We start from the raw sequence: 23,061 nt of genomic DNA, 5'->3' as shown, positions 1-23,061 counted from the left end.
GGAGGTGTCCCTTATGAGTATATTTCTGTGTTCACACACGCGCACACACACACACCACCGACGCTGAACGGGGAGGGAGGGTCAAGACGGAAAGAACAGGAGGCATCCAGGTGGTACCTGCTCGAGGGAGGAGGAGAGACAAAGGGAGCATTTGTCCCGCTCTGGCTCCCGGTGGCGGCCTCTGAGCGGGAGGTGAACCTGGAGCTGGAAGAACAGGAAGTGCTTATTCTCTTAGAGGAAAGTTTCAAAGTGCAGTAACTTCTCTTTAAAAAAAAAAAAAAGCCTCTTTCCTCCACTCTCTGCCCGCCCCTGACGAAAGCCCAGTCCCCTGCACATGCTGTCCTTGAGGCTGGGGCAGGACAAGGTCGTGGGGAAGGGCGTAAGGCCAAAGCGCTCAACTGCCCAGCCCAGGAAGAGCTTAGGCATAGTGGCTACCCGGGGTCAGGGGGTGGTCCCCTCTGTGGTCTAGCTGGTCCTGCAGGCGGGCAAACTCGGCCAGTTCGTTGAGTTCCTGGAACTGTCGGTCCGTCTTATGGCTGACCAGTGAGCGGTAGAAGTGGACGGCAAAGACGATAAAGATCAGGCCGAAGGGGACCATGATGGTGGTGGAGGCGATGGCGGCGGCCTGGCCCGGGGTGATGCTGCCAGTGCTGCTGACGTTGGCCGCCGCCCCGCCGACCGGGGGTTTGCTGGTGGGCCGCAGCTGGCCTGGCTGCTTTTTGAGGGGCAAGAACTTGACCCAGCAGAGCAGCACGACCTCGGCCAGGAAGAGCAGCGTGCCGATGACGGTGGAGAAGGCCCAGGCCAGCTCGATGTGGCGGTGCATGCGCTCGTGGGGCGACTCCTTGACCGAGTTGAGGTTGTGCACGTTGCTCACGGCCTCGATGTTGGGCAGGATGCAGGTGCTGATCATGAGCGCAAACAGGTGCACGGCCACCAGCACCGTGGTGCAGGCGCTGAAGGCGATGAGCAGCCCCGGGGGGTAGTCGTGGTCAGCGTCCAGTTGTACCTCCACCATTGCCACCTGGCGGGGAGGAGCGGGGAGAGGTGGGCTGAGTGACAAGGATGGTCATGGCTCAGAGGCTCTCCTCCTGTCAGACTCTGGGACCCTGGGTAAGTCACTCCGAGGCCTCTCTGAGCCTCAGCTTCTGTTATCTGTATAATGGGGATGACAGACCCACCCACTTAGGGTTGAGAAATGGCAGAAAGTACTGGTCAAGAGGATAGGCTTGAGGCCAGGCTGCCTGGATTTGAATCCCAGTTCTGCTACTCTTGAGCTGTTTATCCTTGGGAAAGTCACTGAACCTCTCTGAACCTCAGCATTTTTATTTGTAAAATAGGGACATCATATCAGTTCATAGGCTCATTTTAACAATTGAATGAGAGTTCCTAGTACTGGGCTTCCCTGGTGGCTCAGACGGTAAAGAAGCTGCCTACAACGCAGGAGACCTGGATTTGATCCCTGAGTTGGGAAAATCCCCTGGAGGAGGAAATGGCAACCTACTCCAGCATCTTGCCTGGAGAATTTCGTGGACAGAGAAGTCTGGCAGGCAACAGTCCAGAGTCCCAAAGAGATGGACACAACTGAGCAACTAACACTTTCAGTACATAACAAACACCCTCCAAATAGTAGTCACCACAAATGGTTAAAATGGTAAGCTGTATGTAAATTTTACTATGACCAAAAAAAAAGTTTACATTAATGAAAAAAGGCACCCTCCCTTTTGGAGCCACACTCCCATTCCCAAGGAGAGGTTTCTTCTTGCCTTCCTCTGGGCATAAGAAGAGCTGAGGGGTGAAGAGACGAAGGCCCTCCCAGGTCACACCAGGCCCTTTCTGAGAACATAGAGCACCAACCACAAAGGAATCAAGAGAGGCTTCCCAGAAGAGACAGGCTATGACAGGGTGCTACAGTGCAGACCACAAGCCCTGGGGCCATCTCCTCCTCCGGCCCCAGCACTGGGCTCAGAGCCCCAGGGCTGACGTACTAGCTGCTCCCCAGTTCCTGGAGACCTGTGGATCCGGGGTTACCAGGGGCATGCTCCAGGCCCCGCCACCCACCTCCTCTCACCTGGGCCTTGCAAATCACCCCCATGTAAAGAAGCCAGCTCATCAGATCTGGGCTGGGAGAAGCGGGTGGTGGGCACACTGCTGAGTGGCTGCCTGCCGAGGCCAGAGACTGGGGCGCAAGTGCCAATGGCAATACCATTAAGGAGAATGACCCTTTATAAAGGGTTCGCTGTTGTATGTGCCAGGCTCAGAAGGGGGAGGTCTGAGGCTGAAATGTACCCACAAGCTCCATACCTGCCCTGATCCCTTCTTACTCCTGGGGAGGGAGTGGGCTCCTTCCTTCCAGCTTTCTTGCCTGTAATACCTGGCCCTGTCTGCTTTCATTTCTTGTACCTCCTCAGCCTTCTGAGGCCTGGAAAGGCAGTGTGGGGCAGTGGTTAGGAGCATGGGCTCTGGAGCCAGGCTGCCTGCTTCAAGCCCTGACTCCTCTGCCCTTTATTAGGCTGTTTGACTCTGGCAAGTTCCTTCAACTTTCTGAGCCTCGGTTTCCTCAGCTGTTAAAAAAAAAAAAAAAAAAGGGACTATAGAGGCAATTCCCTGGCACTCCAGTGGTTAGGACTCAGCAATTTCACTGTTGAGGTTTGATCCCTGGTCGGGGAACAAAGATCCTGCACACTGCACAGCATGGCCGAACAAACAAAAAAAACCCAGGGACTTCCCTGGTGGTCCAGTGGCTAAGACTCCACGCTCCCAAAGCAGGGGCACTGGGTTTGATCCCTGGTCGGGGAACTAGATTCCAAGTGCCACATGCCAACAGTCTGCATGCTGCTACTAAAGATTCCATGTGTTACAATGAAGATTGAAGATCTTGAGCACTACAACTAAGACCCAATGCAGCCAAATAAATAAATATTTAAAAAAACAACAACAGAATAGTAGTACATAACTCAGAGAGTTGTGAGGACTGAATTAATCCCACATCAAATCCTTGGGCTTCCCTGACAGCTCAATTGGTAAAGAATCTGCCTGCAATGCAGGAGACCCTGGTTTGATTCCTGTATTGGGAAGATCTGCTGAAGAAGGGATAGGCTACCTACTCCAGTGTTCTTGGGCTTCCCTTGTGACTCAGCTGTGCCTGCAATGTGGGAGATCTGGGTTCGACTCCTGGGTTGGGAAGATCCCCTGGAGGAGAGAAAGGCTATCCACTCCAGTATTCTGGCCTGGAGAACCCCATGGACTGTATAGTTCATGGGGTCTCAAAGAGTTGAACCAACTGAGTGACTTTCACTTCACTTCAAATTCTTAGTGCCTGGCCTAGCGTAAACCCTCAATAAAAGGAGCTTTATTAGTATCGTTGTAATTCAGTTTAAAAACTTCACTCCCAATCCCAGCATCTCTATATGAAACGCCCCTGCCTGGGCTGGGTTTCTATCCCCCAACCTGAGCTGAGGACACCAAAGCCAAATTGGCAAGCCTGAGTTTTGGCTCCAGAATCACCCCTGCTTCCCCCTGGATGACTTTGGTCAAAACCCTTCCCTTTGTCTCTGACAAAGGAGCGGACGTGGCAAGATTAAGGTCACCATCTAGAGCTGATTTGGGGTCAGATACTTTGAGAATCTGGTGAAAATACTGGATATTTCTTAAGACACCCAGGTATATATAGTCATAGGGCTTTTCAGACAATTTCAACAGGATTCGCACACTTTTGTCTTTGAATTCCCACAATTGATGGTTGTATAAACTTCTCAGCCCAGGAGTCTGTAAAATGTTTTAAGTTCACATAAATCTGGGGCAGTGCGCCATGAGGATTTGGGCCATTTTTAGGATCACTGGTGGCCTAAGGCCAATGCTGAGATTTCTTAGCACTTAGGGCATCAGGGCACGGCGGGTTATGGGCTGTACCCCAGGGTCCCTGGTCTCTGTCCTCAGGCCTGACCACGCTGGAAACGGGGGGCACCCCCAGCAGGGCATACCTCCTGCCTCCTCCCCACCCCCGGCACTTCCTCTTCCTGTTTTGGCCTGCTGCCCTGGAAGCTGAAACTGGAGAAAGGACGAGCAGGAGAGCCAGCTGCTTAGCTGCTCTAGGCCCACAGGCTATTGTTTCACTCACTGGAAATGTCCAGACCCATCAGGTACACGGGGCCCAGAGCTGGGTACCTATATGGGAGGGGAGGGGGAACATGCCAACATATACGGTAACCAGTCTGTTCCCTTAAACCTGGTATCTCCACCTCTAGAGAGCCATTAAGAGTGAACTGAGTCCTCCACTTACAAAACTGGTAAGCTCTCAGTGCCACGGGGGTTGTTACAAGGATTCAACAGATTAATGAATAAAGCCCTTAGCACAAGACCTGGCATGCATATATACATCTATATTACACTTAAAGCGTCAGTGATGGATACATGCATATGTATGGCTGAGACACTCCGCTACGCACCTGAAACTATCAGAACATTGTTAATCGGCTGTGTGTGTGTGTGTGTGTGTGTGTGTGCCGCTCAGTCGTGACCGATTCTGCATTGTTAATCGGCTGTGTGTGTGTGTGTGTGTGTGTGTGTGTTAGCCGCTCAGTCGTGACCGATTCTGCGACCCCATGGACTGTAACCCGCCAGGCTCCTCTGTCCATGGGATTTCCCAGGCAAGAATACTGGAGTGGATTGCCATTTCCTCCTCTGGGGGATCTTCCTGATCCACGGACTGAACTCACATCTCCTATGTCTCCTGCATTGGCAGGCAGATTCTTTACTACTGAGTCACCTGGGAAGCCCATCAATGATTATTAGCAACACTATTATTACGTTTTCACAAATGAGGAAACTGAAGCTCAAGAGAGGTGAAGTCAGCAGTCCCAAGCATTACTCTGCTGTTGAGTGGAGGATCTATACTTAAGTCCACTTAGCTCTAAAGCCCATGTGCAAAGGGGTTAACAGCATTTTCCTCACACCTGCTACTACAGACTGAATGTCTGTGAACACTCTAAATTCATATTTGAAATCCTGACCCCCAAGGTGATGGTGTTAGGAGGTAGGGCCTTTGGGGTGATTAGGTCATGAGGGTGGCGCCCTTGCAATAGGATTAGCGCCCTTATAAAAGAGAACCCCTAGAGACCCCCTCATCTCTCTTGCCCTGTGAGACACAGCGAGTAGTAAGACAGTGTCTATGAACTAGCAAGTCAGCCCCTTACCAGACGCTGCATTTGCTGGCACCTTGATCTTGGACTTCTAGCCTCCTGAACGGTGAGAAATAAATATCTGTTGTTTATAAGCCACCCAAGCTGTGGTATTCTGTTTTAGCAGCCCAGACAGACTAAGACAATCACCAAGGAGATTAAATGAGGTCTTGACATGTGTTTAACAAAGGGCCAGCCCACAGAAGGTACTCAATAAATCTCGGTTAAAAAAGAAAAACACAGGGCTTAAAGTGGAAGACGAATAGCTCCTGGACGCCCTCAGCTGAGGCTGGTGAGAGCTGACCCCACGTTCTATCCCCCAGGGAGGGTGAGGGGCTCAGATGCCCCACTCTGGACTCAGTCTGCCTCTTTCTAAGGCTGTCCCTGCTAGAAACCCTGGGTAGGAGGAGAATGTGTGCCCCAAAGCACAGCTGACCACCACAGCGGGACAGGGACCACCCTTGCCACACCATTTGTCACGCTCCAGAGCCAGAACACTGCAGCTGTTGGGACACACCTGGCCAGGGGACTCCAGAACTTCCCCTGAGGTCCTAAGCTGGGAGGAGAAGGGTAGCTAGGCTGGGCAGCTCAGTGTGCGAACTGAGCTCCTTCAAGGAGGAGGATGGGCTCCAGGAGAAACCCCATCAACCGTGCTGGACCCTATAGTTCCTGGAACTTGACCACACCGGCTGGCTCTAGGTACTGTCCCCACCTGGGGGACCAAGCTCCATGTCCTGGCACTGTGGGAAGGAATGGCTGACACAGATCAGGTCTTCTGATGAGAACTGTTCACAAGCAGAAAAATGACTGCTTTTTCCAGAATGTGTCCCACTTGGGAAATCTCCCCAAGAGTAGGGAGGGTAAAGCCAGGAGGGCCTCGTGGAATCTGGCAGGCAACTCCCAGGGCCCCAGCTGAGTCCCAGAGAGATCAAATCAGATCAGATTGCAAGCAGCTTCGCAAGGTAAATATAGCCAGAGTGCTGGGCCGTTAACCCAAAATAAACAGCTCCCAGCCAGCCACGGGCCTGCTTAAACCTGGACACATGGGTCCTAAAGGGTGAGGAGGGGCGAGGAACCACCAGCCCTACGTCACTCTAGTCCGTGGGCCTCCAATGCCTCCCTCTCCCGCCCCCCACAGGGACATCAAACCTCACCCATGGGCTAAGAAAAGGTGCCTGTGATCCCAAGAAGGGTAGGGCCTGGCTGGCTTTGCCGGGTGTCTGCCCACCACACCCGGATGCCAACCACCTCTCCTCACTCCTGCTGGGCTCCCTGGAGACCCCCTGCCACCTGGCCTAGAAGGCTGGGCCCCTCTGAGGCAGCCCTCCGATGCCTGGCCCGACGCGGGCGCTCAACAGCTGGGAGACATAACTCTGCCTTCCCCAGCCTGAGCTTCTCCTGATCACTCAGGCCGCCAAGCCACAGTCACCCCAGGTCACCCAGGGCCGTCTGAGCCTGCGGCCCCCATCTCAGATGCAAACCGTCTATTAAGAGAGGATTGAGGGCTCCTCTAAGAGTTTACAAACTTTTCTGACCACTACAGTGCAGTATTCCAAAGGTTTCCATAAATAGACACATACCCACTTGTAACAGAAACAAGTTTCCCCAAACAATAATTATCTTTAAAGCATGCTAATCCAGTCTACTCTTACAACATGTGACGTATGCGGCTGCTTTCTATTTCATTCCACTCTTCTTCCAATAAAAATTAAAATGCTGGTTGCGACTCACTTCTTGTCACGAGTCACTAACAGGCTGAAGCTGCAGAAAGGGGCGGAGAACGGGCCTAGTATTTCTGTTCATCTGGCTAATTTTGAGCACCTCCAGTCTCTATCTCCCAAGTCACCTCTGTTCCAGGGCTCTCCAAGTGAGGATGGGGCCATTCATTCAATCATGGACATTTTTTCCCCCCTTTGGTGGTGCTGCGAGGCTTATGGGACCTCAGTTCACTGATCGGGGATCGAACCTGCACCCTGAGTAATGCAAGAGCCAAGTCCTAACAACTGGACTGCCCAGGAATTGCCCTTATGAACTTTTTCTGAGAACTTACTGTGTGCCTGGAGGATCTTGTGGCTCTGCTGGAGACAAAGAAAGCAGGAAGACAGCCGGAAGAACCCCTGCCCTGGGGAGGATGACAGGCACTGAACGTGCAGGCAGGTATTTTCAGATGGTGATAAGCGTCCGTCCACCAATGCTCCTCCACCACTGCACTTGCCAAACACGTTCTGAAGATGTAACGACACGTCCGGTTTCCTCCACTCTACTTTCCTGCTTCCTGCTTCTCTAGCTTCCCTGCACTTCCCTTGTCCCTCTAGGGGCCTCAGGAAACGAATGTTAAAGGAATAAATGAAGGTCAGAATTGACCCAGGGTCTCTGAAGTGCCTGAAGACAATCCTATGTGATCCATTGGAAACCAGAAGACCACAGGCGAACTCTCATGACATTCCTTTTTTTAGCTCATCCTTTAAACTTTTCAATATTGTGTCTTTACTTACTTCAGTTCCCCAACCAGGGATTGAACCTGGGCCCTGGCAGTAAAAGGGCTGAGTCCTAACCACTGGACCACCAGGGAAGTTCCTATGTACCTTAAAATAATTCGTTTATTTTTTTAATTTTTAGTTTTTGGCCATGCTGTGTGATTTGAGGGATCTTAGCTCCCCAACCAGGGCTCAAACCCGCAACCCCTGCAGTGGAAGCACAGGATCTTAACCACTGGATCGCCTATGTACCTTTTAATACTCATGCTTTATTAGCATTCATATCATAATTACCATATACCTATGTATGAACACTGAGTATAATGTTGACAATATTTTGAGCGGGGTGTGCACTCAAAGTGTTGTTGGAGACCACCACCTAGACCAGGGGTCGCCAAACTGGCCTGTGATGTACTCTCTGCAAATGAAGTTCTACTAGCACACAGCCACGCCCACTCACTCACCTAAGGTCTGTGGCTGCTTCAAGCTAGAAGAACAGAACTGAGTACAGGTTTCCCCCTGCAATGTACCTCTGAAACCATTCATGAGCTGAAATGGCCTAAAGGGACGGAGCAATTATCTTAGGAGATATCTTACTAACATATGCACAAATAAACTGAGATTAAAGCACTGACGCTCACAGATACAGCTCAGAGCTCTGACAGCTTGATGCCGAGATGCTGAGTGTGATTCCCGGGAAAGGAGCTTGGTGGTACCAGTCTTATCCCGCAGGGCGCATGCTGCGTCTATAACAGCTAGCTGCAAACCAAAGGCTGCATGCTATTTTTGGCTTTCACCATTTTTTGGTAAAAGTAAAAATTCTCTTTGGGTTTCCTTTGGGCTAGTGAAAACAGGTACAAATGCAGGTCTTCTGTAAAATCAAGGAGGTGTAAAGTGAACTTGCGAAAAGTGGGGGGACACCTGTAGTTACAACTGAGACCGCGTGGCCAGCAAAGCTGAAAACGTTTACTTCACAGAAAAAGGTGGCCCATTATTGGGTTAGATCATGCTCCTAAAAAGGAATGTCAAACCACGGTCCCAGAGGATTCTCCTCTGAAGAGTTTGTGGTTCTATCAATTTGGAGCATTCCCTTCTGGGAAGCATATTAAAGGCCCCCTAAGAAGAAGTTCCACCAGAGAGAAACTTGCTCTTGTTTAAATTTTCTCAGAAGTTTTAGGGCTTCCCTGGTGGTCCAGTGGGTAAGCCTCTGTGCTTCCGCTGTAGGGGATGTGGGTGCAATCCCAGGCTGGGGGCCTAAGATCCCCCATGCTGCACAGCCTGGCCAAGAAATTTAAAAAGTGCAAACTGTCACAGTTTTTATTAATATTATTAATTAATTAATTTATTTATTGGCAGCACTACGTCCTTGGACTGCAAGGAGATCCAACCAGTCAATCCCAAAGGAAATCAACCATGAATATCCGTTGAAAGGACTGTTGCTGAAGCTGAAACTCCGATATTTTGGCCACCTGATGTGAAGAGCTGACTCATTGGAAAAGACCCTGATGCTGGGAAAGACTGAAGGCAGGAGGAAAAGGGGACGACAGAGGATGAGATAGCTGGATAGCATCACTGACTCGATGGACATGAGTTTGAGTAAGCTCCAGGAGTTGGTGATGGACAGAGAAGCCTGGCGTGCTGCAGTCCATGGGGTCACAAAGAGTCAGACGCGACTGAGCGACTGAACTGAACATGGCATGTGGGACCTTAGTTCCCTGGCCAGGGATTGAACCTGCGTCCCCTGCAGTGGAAGGGCGGAGTCTTAACCACCAGGGACACCCCATAAACTGTCACAGTTTTATTTCTCCAAGGGAACTCCTTCCGAACACTGATTACCACAGTGTCACCTTGGGAAACCCTAGAACTCTCCTTCACCAGCCCCAGACCCAGAAACCAGCAGAGCTCAACACAGACCTTGGCTGAAAACCCCAGACACGTGCACAGGCACTTGTGAAGTTTTCCAAAAGGCTTCTCAGCTAGGCAGGGAGTGCCTTTCCCTTGGGGCATTTAACAAAATTCCATTTATACCGACTCAGCGTACAGAAGGATCCATCTGTAAGACTTCGAAGACCCAGTTTTCAGCCAGCTACATGGGACATGGCGAGAGGGTGATTGAGTAGAAAAGGCTCCAAGTCAGACAGACCACGGCTTGAAATCTACTAGCTGGATGATCGCAACCTCAGTGAGCCTTTTAGCTTTCTCACCTACAGTACATACCTTTAAGAGCTGTTCTGAGGATTAAAAAAAGAAAGAAAGGCTCATGCCTGGTGTTCAGTAAATAGTAACATCACCAACATTATTCAAGAATTCATCATGGGACTTCCCTGGTGGTCTAGCAGTTAAGAATCGGCCTTCCGATGCAGGAGACTTGGGTTTAATCCCTGGTCAGGGAACTGAGACCCCACATGGTGTACTGCAACTAAGACCCAACTCAGCCAAAAATAAATAAATGAATAAACGTATCAAAAAAATTCATCATGGAACTCTTTTGCTCCAAAATCTTCCCTGGCTCCCCGCAGCCTATATCAGAAGGCCTTGCGCTGTCTAGTCTGGGAAGATTCACCTTCCTCGACTATCCCCGGACATGGCTTCAACTCAAGCTACACGAGACTCCCTACCTTTCCTTCCCTAAGACCTTATCATTTCTCATCCTTGTAACTTTGCTTCTGATGCTTCCCCTGATAGAGGGTTCTTTCTCAGCTCGACTCTACCATCCTTAAGGCTTGGCTGGAATCACATTCTTCTAAACCAGTTAACTCTCATAAAAGCAGTCCCAGGAATTTCCTAGCAGTTTCAATGCCGTGGACCTCGAGTTCAATCCCTGGTCAGAAAACTAAGGAAACTAAGATCCTGCATACTGCTTGGCCAAGAAAAAGTAGTCTCAACATTATGGGAACAAGGGTGAGCGAGTTTCTGTCACACCTGGATCACGTATATTTTACGTGCTTTGCAGATACAAATGAACTGTCACACTGACCCACTGAGATTGGTTATTGCTATTACTCCCATTTCACAGCTGAGGAAACTGAGGCCCAGAGACATTAAGCAACTTCCCCAGCATCTCACAGTTCTACGTGGCAGAGCGGGGATCTATCTGGATCCCACTCAAGCAGTCTGGCTCCAGGGTCCCTGTTCTTTACTTCACTCTACAATACTCAAGCCTCCCAAGTCAGTCCTTCCATCATTCTCTCTGGTGCTTCCTCTCCCGCAGCAGTGGGGGCCACACCACAGTCACAGGGCCTGGAAGCTTCCCAGCCAGGTAACCTCAGACAAGTCATTCACTGGGCACTTACCTTCACTCCCCATTCTGAAGCTCACAAGAGATGGTTCAAGGAGAGTACTTAGCAGGTGTCTAACCTATTCCAAGATCCCAATCAACAGTGGCAATGCTCACCACTAGTATTTAGCACCATGAGGAGTAATACTAATTTCTTACTCATCTCCATGCCCCCTGAACTCCCAACATGTCATAGAGGCTCAATAACGTCTTATGATTTGAGCCCTTCCTTCCAACTCATTTTCAGAGAAATGCCAAGCTGCTTCTGAGCCGGTTCTGGAACCTGGGAACAAAAGAGTGCTGGCCAGCAGAGAACTTGAGGAGGCAGATAATCCAAAAATAATTGATCCCAGGTCACGGAAAGCATTTTGTTTACGGCAACAGGCTGACCTTCCCAATTATCTTCTGCTTAGGCTAACGTTACAGGCTGCCCTCCCCAGGAACCAAGACTGCCATGTGTGTGCGCGCGTGAGTGCGCTCACCATGGCCCCCAGGGGACAGAGTCAGGCTGAGGCTGGCTGCCTCTTGCTGAGAGGTAAACTGAGGCAGGGATGGCCTGAATCACGGCACTCTAGGCTCAAGAAGCACCTGCAGGCTGCTGATCCTCTGCTACATCCTGGGCCCTTGGTTTTGGAGTCTGGATATTGAACCCAGACAGGGCGTGCTATTTCCAGAAGCTCCATCAGGAGTGGGATGCTTGTCTGTAGACCACAGAGGGCCCACCTAAGGGTCCATCATCAGATCCTGACTATTCCTCAACCCTTGTGGGTCCAAGTGAACCTTTTAACGACTCTTCATGCAAGTCCATCGGGGAGCAGGATATGTGTTTCCTTTGTACACGCGAGAAAACTGCCCCCCAAAGAGTAAAGGCGCTTGCCTGAGGTCCCATTGCCTATCTCCCCAGCACATCAGGGCAGCTGTCCAGGCCTTTCCGCCCAGGAAAGGGGAGTCTCTCCATGCCCTCCAGGCTCCTGGGAGACCTTCCCTCAATCTCACCTTGTGTGCAGCTGAGTCTGGCAACCTCACCAACTCTCTACCCCTTGGAAATCAAAGGTCACATCATATCACTCCTTCTGGGTTTCCCAGTCTCTCAGAAGGAAGCCCTCTGGGGGCAGGAAGTTGGTTGTGCTGACTCACAGGCCAAGGGAGAGTAGTCCAGGAAACCTGCTCACTCCGTTTCCATGGCACCTGGCTTCGTGGCACCCCTTCCTCTCTGAGGCGCATTCACAAGGCTGGGTGCCTGTGGGGGGGTGGGGTGCAGGTGGACCTGCCCTGTTGAGCCCTTCTCTCCACCCCAACCCTATCTCTCCCCCTTGTTTGCAGACTCATGGCAGATGCAGTTACTCTCTCATTAAGTGCCTTCCCAGAATGGAAGTGGGCACGGGATTCAGCCTTCCCTGCTGGCAGAACTTGGGGGATTTCATCGCTGGAGCCAGGAAGCCTTCTCCACCCCAGCTGGGTCACATAAAGGTCCCCAAGAGATAGTCTGGTTGAGTCAAGGCCCACCAAGTGCCCCTGGCCGCCCCTACAGCCTGACTTCCCCACACTGTTTTTAGCAAGAGGAAGAGGGAGGTGACATCTGATCAGAAGGCCCGGCTTCTAAGAGACGACTCAAGAAGGCAGAAAAGCTTCACCTGTTGCCTCCTTACTGCTCCCGGCGTGGGAAGGGGCCTGGGCAGCTATGAATACACCACCCCAAGAAAAACGGGAACAGGCACCCCACCATCTGAAACACTTCACTGCTGTGAAGAGCTGGCAGCCGCTGGTGTCACTCCCTTCCCCCTAACTGTAACATTTTATTTTGCTCAAGAGAAGTTTTTCTGCTCGATTTCTCATTCCCTACAAGGCCTGGTCCTAAGAGGTCCCTGGCAGGACGGGGCTCGGAGCTCCATACACCACAAATTGCATAAGTGTCCAAGAGAGTTCTGCATACCAGCCAACCTGAGTTCAAATCCTGCTCCAGCAAGACAGCTGTGTGGCCTTGGGAAGGTCCCACACCAAAATTACCTCCAAGCGCCGTGGAGGACTTAGTGTGTCAGTTAGGGCACCGCCACAGTGCAAAGCACCTAGTGGGTGCTTGGCTAAGTGTCAGCTGTTCCTAGGATTTGGGAGTGATGGAACAGAATCCTTTCCTATAGACCTAAACTAAAAACAAGAGTGACACTTCTTACAAACACACACATTCTATCCTTCCCTCTCAAAGGCTTCCTTGATTAAATTCTTTTTTCAAAGAAAAACTTATTTATTTATTTGGCTGTGCCACATCTTACTTGTGGCACATGAACTCTTAGCTGCAGCATGTGGGATCCCTGACCAGGGATCAAACCGGGGGCCCCTGCATTGGGAGAGTGGAGTCTTAGCCACTGGACCACCAGGGAAGTCCTCAATTAAATGCTTAAAAGTCAGAGAAACTCCTGAGAAGCAGCCTTCATTCACCAATTGAGGAATCAATCAAGGCCCACAGAGGGATTTGTCTGAGGCAGCAGCAAGGGCAGACCCAGGAAAGCGCGTCCCCTATCTCAGACAGCTGGTTTTGCCACCATGGCCCCGGGTGCTCTGGGCCTGCTTAGGGCTTCTAAAAAGTTCTCGCTCCCTTGCATCACCCACGAGTTTGTGGAGCCCAGGGAGAGTCCCAGACACACTCCCTTCCCAAGAAAACTCAAAGGGTGCAGCCACTCCCTCCCCTAAGGTCAAGAGCTTAGCTCACCAGTGAGGCAAGAGTGCTCTGGGCTAAACACCTTGGGGGAGGGGAGGCAGACCCCATCCGTGCAGGCTGAGGCCAGGACTTGTTCTGTAGCTGTCCTGGGAGACGCCAGGATTCCCAGCCTGAAAGCATCCTCAGAGCCACTTCTCAGGCCAACCTGCAACCTCACCTACCCCACCCGCCAGAGGCTGGTTCTCACTCCAACCCAGCACACAAGGGACGGGGGCGGGGGGGAAACTAAGCCTACCCCCAACGTCAAGAAAGAGCCCATTCAACGGGAACATGTCCCACCCTCCTCCCCCACACTCAGTGACTCAGTGGCAAGTTTCTGGAGCAGAAACTGAGGGTGGGGAGTGGTTGTCAAACCCCCAGGCTGAGGCCCTCGGAAAATACAATGGGAGAAAGGGTATCAGGAAATCCCCTCTAGTAGATAATAAAAGAAGCTGGCCAATTCCTTCTGGCCTCAAGTGTGGGGGCACTAGGGAGAGACGGCTCAGGGGTCCTTCTCCTCCCAACCTCCTGACACCTGCTCCCAAAGAGATCAGACTGCTTATGTCAATTTCCCTTCCACTTCAACATGCGTGGGACTGTCTTCTTACATCTACGTCGAGCATCCTGCTGTTTCTCCCTCCTCGCTGCATCAAGTTTGCCCATCTGAGCCCTCCAACCCTGGACATTGGTATGATACCCAACCTCCCACTACGGGTGTCACTTGTTGCCCACCTCTCATGTCCAGCACCTCCGGTCCTCCCAGCGTCCACGACAGCTTTCTCCCAGCTCTTCCCTTCACCCCAAGACCCTCTAGCCCTCCCAGCGAGCTCCCCTGTTCGCCCCGTCGGGGCTGTGGGAGGCAGTGGCCAGGACCTGAGAGGGGGCAGGGCAGGGCGGCCCGAGCTCACCATGGCGAAGCCGGAGAGCAGAGCCGAAGTCCGGCTGGAAGCTTTGAGCTTGGCGCGGCTCAAGTAGAGTTTGCGCCAGGACAGCGCCTGCATCGAGTGCTCGTTGAGGCTCATCACCTCGGAGTAACTTTGGCCGATCCAGTCCGGGTAGGTGACGGCGGGCGGCGGCGGCGGCGACCCCGGGGGCTCCCCGTCCCCGCTGCGGCGGCGGCTCCGGCGGCTGCCGCTGGTGCTGTTGCCGCCGCTGAGGGGAAGCTCGGGGCTGTTGCTGCTTGGGGGCGGGGCGGGCTCCGGATGCATGGAGCACGCTGCAAAGGCGCGGGCCGGCCCGGGCGCCTGCTAGGGCAGCGGCCCCCACCCAGCGCCGCACCTCCGCCTTCGCTTGAGGAAGCCGCCGCCTGGCCCCCGCGCGGGTCCGGCCTCAGCCGCCGGGCCGCCAAAAGTAACTCGAAGAAGTGACTACAGCACAAACTTACAGGTCCGCCGCGCCGCTTGCAAAAGCCCGGGGCAGCAGAGACAGGAGCCTGCGCTCAAGCAAGCGTCCCGGATCCCCGGGCCCGGACCCTCGGCGAGCGACACGATTGGCCGCCGCCCGGGCTGATTTGCATGAGCCCCGCCCATCGGGGGTGGGCGTGGTCAGTGTAAGTCATGTGACTCGTCCCATCGGACGGTACAGCCCACAGTCCCTGGCCAGGCGCCGTCAGCGCCCGCGCCTCTTCCTGGAACCGCTTCAGCCCCCGGGCCTCTCTCTGTTCCTGCTGCCGGCGCCTCCCATCTCCGCAGCTGCTCTTATGGCCCTGCTCCCAGAGGTCGGACTCCTGGGTCGGGCCACCTGAATTCACCTCTGGTCGCCTCCTGAAGCCCGTTTCCCCCTTGGAATAAGGTGACTTAGGATCTGCAGGAAAGAGCAAACTGTGATGTTCATTCATTCTGTGTATTGAGCGCCTCAGTTCAGTTCAGTTCAGTCGCTCAGTAGTGTCCGACTCTTTGCGACCCCGTGGACTGCAGCACGCCAGCCCTGTCCATCGCCAACTCCCGGAGTTTACTCAAACTCATGTTCATTGAGTCGGTGATGCCATCCAGCCATCTCATCCTCTGTCGTCCCCTTCTCCTCCGGCCTTCAATCTTTCCCAGCATCAGGGTCTTTTCAGATGAGTCCGTTCTTCGCATCAGGTGGCCAAAGTGAGCGCCTACTGGGTGCCATCACTGTTCTGGGCACTGAGGGTCGGGTAGTGAATCAAATGGACAAAATCCGCTGCCTTCGTGAAGCTTACATTCTGATCTAGTAGCAGGGACACGCAAACACCAAGGAGTAAGTTATAATAGTTTAGAACGTGATAAGTGTATAGAAAAATAAAGCAGATCAAAAAGAAAGAAAAAATAAAGCAGAGAGAGGGGGCAGAGGTAGTGTGCAACAGCTTTTTTCTTTTTTCTAGGGCTGAGATTTGTGGTATGTTTTGTCCCGTTCATTCACTTACCGCTCACTATCCTCTGAAACAAGCTGGGGTGCAGGATAATAAGCCCATCCAGTAAGTTTACTGCGCACCTATTAAGCCGAAGGCTGAGGAATTCCAATAAAATAGTAACTTTCATGGAATCTTATATATTAGTGAAGAGAATAGGCAGTCAACGAGCAAAATAAGTTCACATTTTTCTGACTTGGTCACTTTTGAGCTGAGACCTGAACCAGCAATGCAAAGAAGCAGGGACCTGCTTTCCTGGGGCGGAAGGGAATACAAAGACTCTGAAGCAACAATATCAGCCTGTTGGAACATTAGGAGGCCAATTTAGCTACAGAATAATAGAGGGAAGAGGTGAAGTGGGGCTAGAGTATTGAGGTAAGAACTGTTCCCTAGGGTATCAGCTCCAGGAGGGCAGGGACCGTCTCTGTCGATTTCACAACTCTAGCATCTAGACGGTTGCTTGGCACAGAGCTCTGTAAATATCTGTTGAATGAGTAAGTGTGGGAGTGACAAGAATGAGTGAAACTTATAATTATCCCAGAGTCACAAGCATGCCGCATTCCAGGTCAGCTATGTGAAATTTAACTCTTGTCACCACTAGAGGGCACCCCTCCACTCAGCCACATCATGGGATAGACCTGAAGGCCCCCTCCCAAAAGCCTCTGGAATTCTTCCAGAGACCTTTCTCTGTTTTTTATGAAGACCAGGGAACTTGGAATTTGAAATCTCATCCCACTGGGCTTGTTTCTTTGCCTGCCTTTGTACTTGTCACTTCTTTCACTTACCATCTGTGTCTCAGCTCAAATATCACCTCCAAAGAGGGACCTTCCTTTTCTAAAGGAGGCCCCATTTCATGTTATGTCACCTCACCCTGTTTTATTTCCCTGATAGTTCTGATCACTACAGTATCTGAAATCACCTAGTTTATTTCTGTACTGACCTGTTTGTGACCCCCGCCCCTCAACAAATGAGTGTGCGTTCAGTTGCTCAGTTGTGTCTGGCTCTTTGTGACACCATGGATTATAGACTCCTCTGTCCATGAAATTTTCCAGGCAAGAAAACTGGAGTGGGTTGCCATGCCCTCCTCCAGGGGATCTTCCCAACCCAGGGATCGAACCTGCATCTCTTGTGTCTCCGGCATTGGCAGGTGGGTACTGTTTCCAAATTGGGAAAGGAGTACGTCAAGGCTGTGTATTGTCACCCTGCTTATTTAACTTATATGCAGAGTACATCATGAGAAATATTGGACTGGATGAAGCACAAGCTGGAATCAAGATTTCCGGGAGAAATATCAATAACCTCAGATATGCAGATGACACCACACTTGTGGCAGAAAGCTAAGAAGAACTAAAGAGCCTCATGAAGACAGAGGAGAGCGAAAAAGTTGGCTTAAAACTCAACATTCAGAAAACTAAGATCATGGCATCTGGTCCCATCACTTCATGGCAAATAGGTAGGGAAACATTGAGAGATGAGAGATGAAACAATGAAACAATGAGAGATGGGGAAACAGTGAGAGACTTTATTTTTGGGAGCTCCAAAATCACTGCAGATGGTGACTGCAGCCATGAAATTAAAAGATGATTGCTCCTTGGAAGAAAAGCTATGACCAGCCTAGACAGCATATTAAAAAGCAGAGACATTACTTTGCCAACAAAGGTCCGTCTAGTCAGAGCTGTGGTTTTTCCAGTGGTCATGTATGGATGTGAGAGTTGGACTATAAAGAAAGCTGAGCGCCGAAGAATCGCTGCTTTTGAACTGTGGTGTTGGAGAAGACTCTTGAGAACTCCTTGGACAGCAAGGAGATCCAACCAGTCCATCCTAAAGGAAATCAGTCCTGAATATTCATTGGAAGGATTGATGCTGAAGCTGAAACTCCAGTATTTTGGCCACCTGATGCAAAGAACTGACTCATTTGAAAAGACCCTGATCCAGGAAAGATTGAAGGCAGGAGGAGGAGGGGAAGACATGGGATGAGATGGTTGGGTGGCATCACCAACTCAATGGACATGACTTTGAGTAAGCTCCAGGAGTTGGTGATGGACAGGGAAGCCTGCGGTGCTGCAGTCCAGGGGGTCGCAAAGAGTCGGACATGACTGAGTGACTGAACTGAACTGAACCATCTGGGAAGCTATCTGAGAGCAAAGTTCTCCTCTCTTTAAATTACTTCCTTATCACCCATGGCCTTTCACAGAAACTGGCACAACAGAGATTCCCAAGAGGAAAAGGCTTAATGAAAAAGATAATAAGATGGTCTTGGTTCTAAGAGCCGCCCCCCCCCCCCCCCCCACCTCAGTTTTACAGGCCCACTGGAGCCCGAGTGGGGCCAGCAGGTCTGGAAGAGAAGAACCTTGAAGCAGGGAGGGAAGATTTGCTGACTAAGAAGGAACCAAAGGACTTGTCAGTGGCAGGTCAGCTGGGGGCTTTGGGGTAGGGATGGGGCCAGGGTTCCCACTCTCCCAATTCTATGGAGTTTGAATCCCACTGCCACGTGCACAGAGCAAAAGAGAAGAAAAAAAAAAAAAAACCACTATCAAGACTTGGGTTGGTGGGTGGATGGGGTGGGCATCTGGGCAAACCCTGCTTCCTGTTTTAGAATATTAGAGCCCTGAAGGGTCAGTGGTTAATAAATTTTCTCCCAGGTGGGCTGGTGGTAAAGAACTCACCTGCCAATGCTGGAGACACAAGAGATGTGGATTCGATCCCTAGGTTGGGAAGATCCCCTGGAGAAGGAAATGGTGACCCACTCCAATATTCTTGCCACGGACAGAGGAGCCAGCAGGTTTCAGTCCATGGGGTCACAAAGAGTCAGACACGACTGAAGCGACTGAGCTCGCAGCACATTAGAGCTAGTTGGGGCCATGAGATGCACCCCATTCCAAACCCCTACTTAACAGCAACTGATGCCCCAGAGAGAAAGCACCTTACCAAAGTACACCAAAGAAGCCAGTGGAGAATCAGACTTGGAACCCGGGCTGCCCATTCCAGCAGCGCCTCCAAGGACTATGTGTGGCTCCCTCTAGTGGCTAGGGGGGCGGTGTGCTCTCAGCCTTTTGGAGTTTTATCTGAAACAGCCAAATAGAATTTTTCAATCAACTGTGTGTGTGTAGGTATAAAGAGCCAACTGAAGGGACTACTGCAACCTGCTTCACCACTGTGGCCAATGGATCAGCCTAGGGCTGGCCAAAGATGGTGTGAGCTGCCTTGGCAGGTAGCAAACTCCCACATGGCATAGGGTAAAAAATAAAATAGCACTTAAATAGTATTTACCAATGACAGGGAACAACAGACTGCTTCCAAATAGGAAAAGGAGTACGTCAAGGCTGTATATTGTTACCCTGCTTATTTAACTTATATGCAGAGTACATCATGAGAAATGCTGGGCTGGATGAAGCACAAGCTGGAATCAAGATTTCCGGGAGAAATACCAATAACCTCAGATATGCAGATGACACCACCCTTATGGCAGAAAGTGAAGAAGAACTAAAGAGCCTCTTGATGAAAGTGAAAGAGGAGAGTGAAAAAGTTGACTTAAAGCTCAACATTCAAAAAACTAAGATCATGGCATCTGGTCCCATCATCTCATGGGAAATAGATGGGGAAACAGTGGCTGACTTTATTTTTTTGGGCTCCAAAGTCACTGCAGATAGTGATTGCAGCCATGAAATTAAAAGATGCTTACTCCTTGGAAGGAAAGTTATGACCAACCTAGACAACATATTAAAAAGCAGAGACATTACTTTGTCAACAAAGGTCCATCTAGTCAAGGCTGTGGTTTTTCCAGTAGTCACGTATGGATGTGAGAGTTGGACTGTGAAGAAAGCTGAGCGCAGAAGAATTGATGCTTTTGAACTGTGGTGTTGGAGAGGACTCTTGAGAGTCCCTTGGACTGCAAGGAGATCCAACCAGTCCATCCTAAAGGAGATCAGTCCTGGGTGTTCATTGGAAGGACTGATGTTGAAGCTGAAACTCCAATATTTCGGCCACCTGATGCAAAGAACTGACTCATTTGAAAAGACCCTGATGCTGGGAAAGATTAAGGGGGGGATGACAGAGGATGAGACGGTTGGATGGCATCACCAACTCAATGGACATGAGTTTGGGTAAACTCCGGGAGTTGGTGATGGACAGGGAGGCCTGGCATGCTGCGTTTCATGGGGTTGAAAAGAATCGGACACGACTGAGTGACTCAACTGAACTGAACTGAACCAATGGCAGACACCATTCTAAATTATGTATTAGTAAATCGTTTATATATTATTAGAAATAAATATGTAATATAGTGTTAGTCACTCAGTCATGTCTGTCTCTTTCTGACCCAATGGACTGTAGCCATCAGGCTCCTTTGTCCATTGACTTCTCCAGGCAAGAATACTGGAGTGGGTTGCCATTCCCTTCTCCAGGGGATCTTCCTGACCCAGGGATTGAACTCAGGTCTCCCCCATTGCAGGCAGATTCTTTACCATCTGAGCCACATAAAATATAATTAAAGAACAGAGTAATTGATAATTTATTAAATATATTAAGTATCAACAACCTCAGACAAGCCGATACTGCTCTAATGGCAGAAAGTGAAGAGGAATCAAAGAGCCTCTTGATGAAGGTGAAAGAGGAGAGTGAACTCAGTATAAAAAAACTAAGATCATGGCACCTGGTGCCATCACTTCATGGCAAATAGAAGGGCAAAAAGTGGAAGCAGTGACAGAGTTTATTTTCTTGGGTCCCCAAAGCACTGTGGATGGTAACTACAACCAAGAAATTAAAAGATGCTTGCTCCTTGGAAGAAACACTATAACAAACCTAGACAATGTATTAGAAAGCAGAGACAGTACTTTGCCAACAAAGGTCCGTATAGTCAAAGCTATGATTTTTCCAACAGTGAGAGCTGGACCATAAAGAAGGCTGAGCACAGAACTGATGCTTTTGAATTCTGCTGGAGAACACTCTTGAAAGTCCCTTGGACTGCAAGATCAAACCAGTCAATCCCAAAGGAAATCAATCATGAATATCCGTTGAAAGGACTGTTGCTGAAGCTGAGGCTCCAATACTTTGGCCACCTGATGTGAAGAGCCAACCCACTGGAAAAGACCCTGATGCTGGGAAAGATTAAAGGCAAAAGGAGAAGAGGGCAGCAGAGGATGAGATGGTTAAATAGCATCACCGACTCAATAGACATCAATTTGAGCAAACACCAGGAGATAGTGGGGGCTTCCCTGGTGGCTCAGATGGTAAAGAATCTGCCTGCAATGCCGGAGACCCAGGTTCAACTCCTGGGTTGGGAAGAGCCCCTGGAGAAGGGTATGGCAACCCACTCCAGTATTCTTGCCTGAGGAATTCCATGGACAGAGGGGCCTGGTGAGGACCCCATGCGTCCATGGGGTTGCAAAGAATCATGACTGAGTGACTCACACACGCATAAAAGAGATACTAGAGGAGAAAGGAGCCTGGTGTGCTACAGTCCATGGGGTTACAAAGAGTCGGAGTCACAACTTACTGACTGAACAACAATTGTCTATATTATCTTATTAAATGTTTTTAAAATATGTTTAATTATTTTGTTATTATTTTATTGTATTGAATATAATATTATATTGAACTCAAAAATTCCTTCATTTTCATATTAATATCACCATTTAAAAATTATAGTCAATTTACAATATTGTGTTGGTTTCAGGTCTATATTATCACTTGGTAGATGAAAAAACAAATGCACAGAAAGCCAGTAAGTAGTAAGGACACTTACTGAGTTGGTGAGTCTCTAGAAGCTGGGGTTTAAGGACCACCAAAGTGACTCCTGCTTCTGCATCAGAATCTCTAGAGGTATTCTTTTTAAATGCAAGTTACTAAAACCCACCCAAGCAGTTTCCTTTTAGCCAGTTTTTTGGGTAAAGTTTGAGAACCACCACACTAGATAAGCTTCAGTTTTAAATACTTTTAGTCTTCTATGGTGGTTAAGGTTGACTGTTCCCTTGGCCAGTCAGTTGCAGTGTGACCTTGGGCAACTTACTTAACCTCTATGAGCAAACAATACTCTTAGCAAAAAGAAAGATATTACAAATACCTATTCATGGACCCCGAGTCTGGAGACCTCATCACCACCCCCAGGCACATTTTTAGGAGGGGTAAATCTGATGCCCAGATGAAGAGGAAATCCCTTGCCCCTTCCTGCCCAATAAGGCCATAAAGAATTCCTCACTTTCAGTTTGAAAAAAGAGCATTTTGTCAGAGCCCATCGTGGATGCTTGCTATTTCCTTCCCTTATCTCTGCCTTACCTTGAGGTTTGAAAGCTCTAAATTAATAATAATAAAAGAGCCATAATTTCTTGAGCTCCTGACTTTATAGACCAGTGCTTCTATACCTCTGGTGATGGGAAGTACCCTCCTTCTGTAGTTTTTTTTTTTTTTTTTTTTCATTTTTTGGACATGCCATTCAGCATGTGGGATCTTAGTTTTCCCACCAGGGACTGAACCCATGCCCCCTGCTTTGGAAGGTGAAGTCTTAACCACTGGACCACCAGGGAGGTTCCCTCTACAGTTATTTTTAATGGTTCAAAAGTTTTCCTTCTATGCATGTGACTCCCTCTAGGTGTCACACAGAATGTGTGAAATCCCTCTGCTGCCCATCCCTGGTGCCAGCTCCACAAGACATCAGGATGGCGGCATTAGTGAGTGATCCAGGGGCTTTGAGAGTCAAAGAATTGGATGACGGAAGGAAGCAGGGGACTGGGTACAAAATTCAGATTTAGGGTTTGTGTTGATCTCAGAATGATTCTCTGCACCCGAAGCTCAGAGACCATGTGCAGGGGAGCCCCTACCCCACTTTCCTGCCCCTCAGGCCCTGAGGTTTTAGGGCTCACTCTCCTCCCTGGTCAGAAGCCATCGCTGGGACTGTGTGTTTGTGCTCATGCCTTTTATGGTGAGTGCTTTTAGTGTCCTGGCTAAGAAATCTTTGCTAGTCCCAAGCTCATAAAGATATTCACCTATGTTTTAAAACTTTAAAACACAAGAGTTTTACAAAATCTTAGAGGGGACTTCCCTGATGGCACAGTGGTAAGAATTCA

The 23,061-nt window shown here is 50.0% G+C and overlaps 1 protein-coding gene across 1 annotated transcript; it reads right to left on the bottom strand.

Moving 5' to 3' along the window:
- Positions 1 to 15,007, bottom strand: LOC133056555 (calcium release-activated calcium channel protein 1). Its single transcript, XM_061141970.1, has 2 exons — positions 14,538 to 15,007; positions 1 to 1,024 (listed from the first exon to the last, which is right to left on the bottom strand). Exons 1-2 carry the CDS (start codon positions 14,835 to 14,837, stop codon positions 419 to 421), a joined length of 906 nt encoding a protein of 301 aa, XP_060997953.1. The 5' UTR covers positions 14,838 to 15,007; the 3' UTR covers positions 1 to 418.
- Positions 15,008 to 23,061: the final 8,054 nt, after the last annotated feature.

This window comes from Dama dama, chromosome 5 (assembly GCF_033118175.1).
Source record: "Dama dama isolate Ldn47 chromosome 5, ASM3311817v1, whole genome shotgun sequence".
NCBI lineage: Eukaryota > Metazoa > Chordata > Mammalia > Artiodactyla > Cervidae > Dama > Dama dama.
The sequence above is the reverse complement of the archived record's forward strand: the minus strand, read 5'-3'. Positions and strand labels throughout refer to the sequence as shown.